At 47.7% G+C, this 9,717-nt stretch overlaps 1 protein-coding gene across 1 annotated transcript; it reads right to left on the reverse strand.

The window, feature by feature from the left end:
• Positions 1-646: 646 nt before the first annotated feature.
• On the reverse strand, positions 647-8,065 carry LOC120910024 (zinc finger protein 260-like). Its single transcript, XM_040321862.1, has 7 exons — positions 7,960-8,065; positions 5,247-5,373; positions 4,377-4,532; positions 3,314-3,422; positions 3,025-3,122; positions 2,782-2,923; positions 647-2,053 (listed from the first exon to the last, which is right to left on the reverse strand). The coding sequence occupies exons 2-7, from the start codon at positions 5,340-5,342 to the stop codon at positions 774-776; spliced, it is 1,881 nt and encodes a 626-aa protein (XP_040177796.1). The 5' UTR covers positions 5,343-5,373; positions 7,960-8,065; the 3' UTR covers positions 647-773.
• Positions 8,066-9,717: the final 1,652 nt, after the last annotated feature.

Here is a 9,717-nt window from a genome sequence, read left to right on the forward strand (position 1 = left end):
ATCCCCAAACTGTTCCCACAAAGTTGGGAGCATAAAATTGTCCAAAACGTCTTGGTATGCCGACGCCTTAAAGTGGTTGTAAACCCTCGGGGACAAGTGACACCTACAGGTAAGCCTAGATTAAGGCTTACCTGTAAGGCCGCGTACACACGATCGGTCAAACCGATGAAAACAGACTGAAGGACCCTTTCATCGGTCCAAACCGATCGTGTGTGGGCCCCATCGGTCAGTTATCCTTCGGTCAAAAAAATTAGAACTTGCTTTAAAATTGAACCGATGGACGCCTAACCAATAGGTCAAAACCGATCGTTAAGATCCGACAGCGTAAGAGCCTTAGGCCTGTCGGATCTAATGGTCATCTATGCGTAACTGGTTCTAAGAATCAGTCGCATAGATACGACGGCCCAGATTAGGACTTACGACGGCGTACATGGCGCTGCGTCGTCGTAAGCCCTTTGAGAATCTGGGCCCTTGAGTCAGGCCTTCTCCTTCAACATCAGTGCCTGACCTCACAAATGCATTTCTGGAAGAATGGTCAAACATTCCCATAGACACCCTCCTAAACCTTGTGGACAGCCTTCCCAGAAGAGTTGAAGCTGTTATAGCTGCAAAGGGTGGGGCCAACTCAATATTGAACCCTACGGACCAAGACTGGGATGCCATCAAAGTTCATGTGAGTGTAAAAGCAGGCATCCCAATACTTTTGACAATATAGTGCATGTGTAAGCCCCTCGGCTATTAAAACTATACAACCGTTCAATGGATGGAACAGTCTATGAAGTTGTCGTATGGGTTTTCTGATGTGCCATTAGATGCGATTTTAGAGTGAAACATTTCCCGCACTCTGAACACGAATAAGGGCGCTCTCCCATGTGAATCTTCTGGTGCGTAAGCAGGTTTCCTTGCTGAGTGAAAGACTTCCCGCACTCCGAACATGAAAAAGGGCGCTCGCCAGTGTGAATCCTCTGGTGCGTAAGAAGGTGTCCCCTCTCGACGAAACACTTCCCGCACTCTGAACACGAAAAAGGACGCTCACCGGTATGCTTTCTCTGGTGAGTAAGAAGGTCTGCTTTCCGCATAAAACTTTTCCCGCACTCCGAGCACGAAAATGGACGCTCGCCCGTGTGACCTCTCTGGTGTCTAAGAAGGTCTCCTTTCTGAGTGTAACATTTCCCGCACTCTGAGCAAGAAAATGGGCGCTCGCCTGTGTGACTTCTCTGGTGTCTGTGAAAATTCTTTTTCCAAGTAAAACATTTCCCGCAGTCTGGACAGGCGTAAGGACGCTCACCCGTGTGACTCTTCTGGTGGACGATAAGGATCCTTTTGCGAGTAAAACATTTTCCGCACTCTGGACATGAGAAAGGTCGCTCGTCCGAGTGGCTCGTCATGTGTATAACAAGGCTTCCTTTCTGGGTGAAACATTTCCCGCACTCTGGACAGGAAAAAGGGCGCTCGCCCGTGTGACATCTTTGGTGTCTAAGAAGGTGCTCATTCCGAGTGAAACATTTCCCGCACACTCCACATGAGAAGAGACTCCCACCTGTGTGAAGTCGCCGGTGCCTCAGAAGGTGTTCCTTCCGAGTGAAACTCTGATCGCACTCTGTGCAGGGGAAAATGCGCTCACCCGTGTGGGTTTTCTGGTGTTTAAGAAAGTCCCTATTCCACGCGAAACATTCTCCGCAATCTGGACACGTGAATGGTCCCTCACAATTATCTGCGCCTTCTTCTTCACCGATTTCTGATGGTAAACCTATATCAATCTCAGAACCTGCGGATATTTTATCATCTGGGTTAGTAACACTCTCTAATTTACCGGAAGAGGAACTCTGAAGACTTGAAGATCTATCTACACTATGAAGAAGTCTTGGGTAGATTATTTTGTTAACAGCGTGTGAATTTTCGAAGGACTCTTCGAGATGGGAGGGGCCTGGTGACCCATCTGAACAGTATAGGTTTACTCCCGGGGAAAATTCTTCTGTGATATTATCTTCTGCATTACAATCCGATGAAGAAAGTTGTCTCTCCAATGTATCCTGGACATTATATCCACCTGCTGCAGAACACATTCAGAAAAGTCTTTTAGTCAACGGGGAGTAATGTACAGTCATGACATCAACATTTGTAAGGAACATGACGTTATATTGAGGAATGGAGATGGACCTTTCATATGGTGTACAGTATCTCCTCCTCATTTGTTGGGAACATGACGTTATATTGAGGAATGGAGATGGACCTTTCATATGGTGTACAGTATCTCCTCATTTGTTGGGAACATGACGTTATATTGAGGAATGGAGATGGACCTTTCATATGGTGTACAGTATCTCCTCCTCATTTGTTGGGAACATGACGTTATATTGAGGAATGGAGATGGACCTTTCATATGGTGTACCGTATCTCCTCCTCATTTGTTGGGAACATGACGTTATATTGAGGAATGGAGATGGACCTTTCATATGGTGTACCGTATCTCCTCCTCATTTGTTGGGAACATGACGTTATATTGAGGAATGGAGACGGACCTTTCATATGGTGTACAGTATCTCCCCCTCATTTGTTGGGAACATGACGTTATATTGAGGAATGGAGACGGACCTTTCATATGGTGTACAGTATCTCCTCCTCATTTGTTGGGAACATGATGTAATTTAGAGTAATAGATTCCCATTCATCTCCAACTTCATTGACAATTTGAAACTCTACTCATTGTCCATTTGTAAAAGTATTAAAGTACAATAACAATGTGACAACCCCTCTCTACATTTAGTATTCATTGCTTACCTGTATTAATGTCTAGTGGAAATTCCTCTTCTTTAATATTAACCATGATTTCTTCCTCCTCTGTAATCTGTTGATCAGGCCTCATATATGTCTCCTCTTCTTCATCCTTCTCCTCAACTTTCATAACAATCAGGTCTTCCCCCTAAAATAGAAAATAAAACATCTATAACACATAAACCCCAAATTCTTTCCAAGAACTGCTCCAAAACCCTTTATGAGTTCTAGATGTTTGACGCTGTGTACCTGGTATTGTTGGGGCATGTTGTAATCTTCCTGTGTGGAATCCTGGAAATAAACAGGGCTGGGACATCTCTCTGGTGGACTTCTGGTACTGGAGCCACCTGTAGGTAAAACAAACACACTGACTGAATACAATGGGGAAGACTATATATTTGGAAGTAGCACCTGACCAAAAGATAAAAGTCCAAATTCATAGATTGATGTTATGTTAAACGACGGCAAACACGTTTCGGGGGTCAAAGGAATTCCAGGTGGACTGCTCTCCTCCTTTTATAATAAAGTCTCCTCCTACCCGGTGATGTGAGGGGCGGCTGATTCTCCATCATGACGTCCTTGAAGAAATCCTTGTGTTCTTCCAAATCCTCCCACTGCTCAGCGGCATCTTGGCTTTTTAAAGGAACCTGAGGAGCACAGTAATATAGCAATAATAAATCAAGAAACCTATCTAAAGTTAAACAATACAAAACCGCAGGAGCTGCTTTCACATACAACAAATAATTCCCCTCTCTCTGGCCAAGAAGGAAAATATCAGAAGAACCTGGAATGGATCTCTACTGGAAGCAAGAAGGAACATAGTTTTGATATTTTTACACACTAATGCCGCGTACAGACGATCGGAAATTCCGACAACAAAACCGTGGATTTTTTTCCAACGGATGTTGGCTCAAACTTGTCTTGCATACACACGGTCACACAAATGTTGTCGGAAATTCCGAACGCCAAGAACGCGGTGACGTACAAGACGTATGACGGAACTATTAAAGAGAAGTTCAATACCAGTCGTGTTAGTAGAAGTTTGGTGAGAGACGATTCATGCTTTCCGTCCGTTTCAGCGTGATGAATGTGCCATCTCCATTACGAACCCTGGTTTTACCAGACCGAGCGCTTCCATCCCGTACTTGATTCAGAGCATGCGTAGAATGTTGTGCGTCGGAATTGTCCACACACGATTGGAATTTAGGAGAGCGAATTTTGTTGTCGGAAAATTTGAGAACTAGCTCTCAAACTTTTGTTGTTGGAAATTTAGCCGGAAAATGTCCAATGGGGACTACACACGGTCTAAATTACCGACAAAAAGCTCCCATCGAACATTTGTTGTTGGAAATTCCGACCGTGTGTACGCGACACAAAAACACTTGCAAACACACATGGCTGGTCCTATTGTGGACAGTCAACCCTATGGAATACTAGGATTGAGAATAGACAAGAGATTATTTCAAGTCCATCCATACATCATTGGAGTCCACCTGATATGCCTCATTACGTCATCAGGATTCTCCTTATTTAGACTGGATTACACAACGACAAAGCCATCACACATCCCATAATATCCCAGAATTCCCGGCACCGCTCACCTCTCCAGTCAGCAGCTCAATCATCTTGTAGGTGGCTTCCAGAATCTTCTGAATGTTGCGCTTATTAGGTTTCCTGGGTTTGGGTGGAGGTGGAACATGAGGACGACTGGTTGACGTTAGTGGCGCCTTAGAAGTCTTCTTCACTACTTCATAATCCTATTAAAGCAAACACTAATCATTACTGCTACCCACACTCCCAGAATCCTCCTCAACCTCTACAGTCAGGTCTATGCTTTATTAATAGAGATAAAGGTGATGTCATGTGACCTCCCAGAATCCTCCTCACCTCTCCGGTCAGGTCTGTGCTTTATTAATAGAGATAAAGGTGATGTCATGTGACCTCCCAGAATCCTCCTCACCTCTCCGGTCAGGTCTGTGTTTTATAAATAGAGGTAAGAGTGATGTCATGTGACCTCCCAGAATCCTCCTCACCTCTCCGGTCAGGTCTGTATTTTATTAATAGAGATAAGAGTAATGTCATGTGACCTCCCAGAATCCTCCTCACCTCTCCGGTCAGGTCTGTGTTTTATTAATAGAGATAAGAGTGATGTCATGTGACCTCCCAGAATCCTCCTCACCTCTCCGGTCAGGTCTGTGTTTTATTAATAGAGATAAGAGTGATGTCATGTGACCTCCCAGAATCCTCCTCACCTCTCCGGTCAGGTCTGTGTTTTATTAATAGAGATAAGAGTGATGTCATGTGACCTCCCAGAATCCTCCTCACCTCTCCGGTCAGGTCTGTGTTTTATTAATAGAGATAAAGGTGATGTCATGTGACCTCCCAGAATCCTCCTCACCTCTCCGGTCAGGTCTGTGTTTTATTAATAGAGATAAGAGTGATGTCATGTGACCTCCCAGAATCCTCCTCACCTCTCCGGTCAGCAGGTAGATGATCTCCACAGTGAGGTCCAGTACCCTCTCGGTCATGTGACTCCGCTTCTTATCCATTCTTATTGATGTGGTCATGTGATGTATACAGGACACTCCTCTCTGTAGACTGATAAGAAGTTGTGAATTATGTGGAGTGAAGCACTGTAGACCATATTAGTATCTGATAAGGGCTCTGAGCCTTACACAGACTATTCATAATTGTTATGAATGTGTCTGAAACACGGTCTGTCTTTGCAGCCCCCCCAACAACCAATAGTCTTCCGTTGTACATTTTTGGAATGTGACCACAAAGTAAAACCGCCTACCTCATCCAGCCCTAAGTCCCAACCCCTCCTACAGATGGACTGCGGTCTTCGGCCTTGGTCCTGGCACCAAGACCGGAGGTCTGCTGCAATGAGGTGCTGGTACTGGGCTCCCCACCCCCAGCTTTAGCTCCTCTCATAGACTGAGGATGGACCGGTTCCCAACAGATACACAACAGTAATACTGGTGACCCAAGTAGTGTGGAGAACACCCAGAGCCACCCCAATCTCCAGCCCTGGCTGCCTTGGGATACTTGTGGCTTCCTGTGACAGCAGTTTACAGAAACCACCGATTTCCACCGCAGCTGACCAGGAGGACCTCTGACAGTTCTGCTTTAGACTTACTACCAAGAGTGCCTGCGCCCACCTTTTCTTACCATTCACCACCCACTGCACCTGAACCTCCCCTTCTCTTCCCACCCCTGAGCCTCCCCCTTGTTTTAGCACCCACTGTGCTTTTTTTTTTACTGGTGTGCACGCTTCCTCCCACCCATATGTCTGTACCCTCCCTTCTGACCACTGTGCCTGCATGCTGCCCCCCTTCTCATGGTCATACTTGCACCACACCACTCTCACCACTATCCATAAAGGATCGATAGTATCGCTCTAGGATTGTATCACCTGCCCTGCTGCTCCATATCCCCCGGCATTGATGGGTGCAGGCCCTGCTGCAAACAGGAACATGGAAGAGAAAATGGATAGCCGCACTCCAAAGCAATCTCTTTTACTGGACTCTCACCACTACCCATGTCAATGCCCACATGCCCCCTACCCAGTGCACATGTACTGGTGCCCCCCCACTGCCTGCATGCTCTTCCTCCATCATGCCTGCAGATCGCCTGCTCTCACCACCGAAATAGCACGCCCCCCCATCACTTCTGCAGGGCCACCATCATTAACCACACCCCATTCTCTAAAGAAGGGCAGGTAATGCCCCCACCCTTAACACAGTGCGTCTGTATACCCTCACTGCCAACCTCTCACTATTGAGCCTTTACCTCTCCTCTCATCAATGCAACATCTCTTGCATTGTTTTCCCACCACTTTTACCAATGCGCCTTCCCCACCACCTCACCCACAGCCCCCACCCCCCCACTTTTCATCCCATCCCTGCACCTCTCAATACCACTCCCGTGCCTTCCCTCCACTACCTTGCTAGTATTCCTACTGTCACCATCCCTGTGCATGCTTCTCCTACACCTCCCTGCTCTCACCTCACTCCTACACATAGTGCCCACCCTCCCTCTCCATGTCCCTGAACCTCACTCCCACCCCCCCCCCCCCACTCATCACCATGCCTGTGCACTTTTCTCCTAATTCTACTACTACTCCTACACATAGTGCCCACCCTCCCTCTCAATGTCCCTGAACTTCACCCCCCACCTTTAATCCCATCCCTGTGCACTCTTCTGCTAATTCTACTACTACCCCCTGCTCTCTTCTCACTCCTACACATAGTGCCCACCCTCCCTCTCCATGTCCCTGAACCTCACCCCCCCCCCCCACACACACACACACACACACACAAACTCATCACCATCCCTGTGCACTCTTCTCCTAATTCTACTACGCCTCTGCTACATGCCGCCCCTCCTCGCTCTCACCTCGCTCCTACACATAGTGCCCACCCTCCCCCTCCATGTCCCTGAACCTCACCCCCCACCCCACACACACACTCATCACTAAGGATGAGCTCCGGCGTGTTCGCATAGAACACGTGCGGAGCCCGCCAGGAAGTCGGCACCCGCGCTGCGCTAATCACAGCCAGGGAGACATTTCCCGATCTCTGCAGCCGAGCATCGGACGTCTCCCTGGCTGTGATTAGCGCAGCGCGGGTGCCGACTTCCTGGCGGGCTCCTCACATGTTCTATGCAAACATGCCGGAGCTCATCCATACTCATCACCATCCCTGTGCACTCTTCTCCTAATTCTACTACACCTCTGCTGCATGCCGCCCCTTCTCGCTCCTACACATAGTGCCCACCCTCCCTATGTCCCTGAACCTCACACCCCCTCCCAAGCTCTTAACACCCTAACCTTGCTGGTCCTGGAAAAAGCACACTTAAAGTGTAAGCTTCTCTGGTACAGAGACTGATGTGACTGGCCCAGTGATTTCTGTACAGCACTGTGGTATATGTCAGAGCTATATAAATGTATAATAATAATAGTGTATGACTGTGGGGGAGGGGACATTACAGTGTAAGCTCCTCTGGTAAAGAGACTGATGTGACTGGCTCAGTGATCTCTGTGCAGCACTGCGGTATATGTCAGAGCTATACAAATGTATGATAATAATAATAATAGTGTGTGACTGTGGGGGAGGGGACATTAGAGTGTAAGCTCCTCCGGTACAGATTTTGATGTGAGCGATTAATGTAAAATCTTATTACCTTCTCTGCTGCCAGTTTCAGCAATGTCTCCTCTATTTCATCTCAACAATTCCCCTCACCCACAATTTCCTGTCTGTTAGTTCATTTCCTGTCTGTACATTCCACAACTTCCCCTTTGTATGACATCATTTCCTCTCCATTGGTCCCAGCCACTTCCTGTCTGTGGCTGCTGTTCAGTGTAAGTGATGTGGCCATCTTGTGGAGAATTAGAGAAACTGCAGCTTTTTGTTCCCACTCTTTGTACAAACAAGGCCCGGATTCACAAAGCACTTACGCCGACGTATCTCGAGATACGCCGCGTAAGTGTAAATATGTGCCGTCGTATCTATGCCCCGGACTCTGAAACCAAGATACGCCTGAAAGTAGGCTTCATCCGACCGATGGAACTTTCCTACGCCGGCGTATCGTGGGCGCATATTTACGCTGGCCGCAAGGGGCGCTCCCATTGATTTCCTATCCAAATATGGAAATGAGGGAGATGCGTCGATTCACCAACGTACTTGCGCCCGGCGCATAATATACGCGGTTTGCGTAAGTCGTATGTCTGGCGTAAAGTTATTCCCCATACAGGAGGCGCAACCCATGCAAAGGTATGGACCAGGGAACACAGCTGTCGTATCTTATGTCGTTTACGTTATACGTGAATATGACTAGGCGTAGGTTACGTTCACGTCATAGGCAGTGATTCGCCGTATCTTAGGGAGTAGTTCCGACGTGATTCTGAGCATGCACACTGGGATGCATCCACGGGACAGCGCATGCGCCGTTCGTTATTCGTATCTTTATGGCGCTCGGGCCATTATTTGCATGGGGTCACGCCTCATTTGCATGGCTCACGCCCACTTCCACTTACGAGGACTTACGCCTAAGAAACCCAGCGCAGATTTGGTGGCAAGTGCTTTGTGAATTCGGGGCTTGCCTCTCTTTGCTGCGTCGGCGTAGCGTAAAGAAGATACGCTACGGCGGCATAAATATGCGCCGATGTATGTGAATCCGGGCCAAGGTCTGTACACGGTATAATGTTTGTGTTGGAAGTCATCGCTTTTTCTGGGGATCGCCCTCACACTCCGCAGGGATCTACGCTGGGAGGAGAGACGGTTCCGGCGTCCAGAACTCGTACACTGGATGTTTGCCCATCTCTATTAGACGCCATTCCTCTTGGCAGCAGTGCTTTGGCAGAAAATAAAACAACAAAAAAAACGAACAATTTGAAGGTTGTAAACGCATATAATGTGTTTGGGAGCATCTAGGCACGTCAAACATTTGGACATTAATTCATTTAATTGGTCAGAATAAAAGGCACAATTTTTAGCAATAGCAGCAGATGGGGGTGTTTGCATGCGCGGTCATGATGCTTCACGACGTTCCAACATGTCGCGATTGAACTTTAATGGCATCCCAGTCTTAGTCCGTAGGGTTCAATATTAAGTAAATACCTGTGTCTTTTGTCACCTGTGTCTCTAATGATGATATCCTCAGCGACCCCTGTGCGTACCGGTGTCTTCAGCGACCCCTGTGTCTCCAGTGACCATTATGTCTCCAATGACCCATGTGTCCTCAGTGACCCCTATGTGCACCTGTGTCTCCAGTGACCCTTGTGTCTTCAGTGACTCCTCTGCATACCGGTGTCATCTGTGACTCCTGTACGCACCTGTGTCTCCAGTGACCCCCGTATCCTCAGTGACTCCTGTACGCACCTGTGTCTCCAGGGACTCCTGTGTCCTCAGCAACTCCTGTACGCACCTGTGTCTCCAGGGA

Source organism: Rana temporaria, chromosome 8 (genome assembly GCF_905171775.1).
Source record: "Rana temporaria chromosome 8, aRanTem1.1, whole genome shotgun sequence".
In the NCBI taxonomy this organism is placed as follows: domain Eukaryota; kingdom Metazoa; phylum Chordata; class Amphibia; order Anura; family Ranidae; genus Rana; species Rana temporaria.

Coding starts and splice junctions, on each gene's coding strand:
- LOC120910024 (XM_040321862.1), bottom strand. CDS start 5,342: ATGACCACATCAATAAGAATGGATAAGAAGCGGAGTCACATGACCGAG. Junction 3,423..4,376: donor TTGAGCTGCTGACTGGAGAG/GTGAGCGGTGCC, acceptor TGTGCTCCTCAG/GTTCCTTTAAAAAGCCAAGA. Junction 2,054..2,781: donor TCCACTAGACATTAATACAG/GTAAGCAATGAA, acceptor TGTGTTCTGCAG/CAGGTGGATATAATGTCCAG.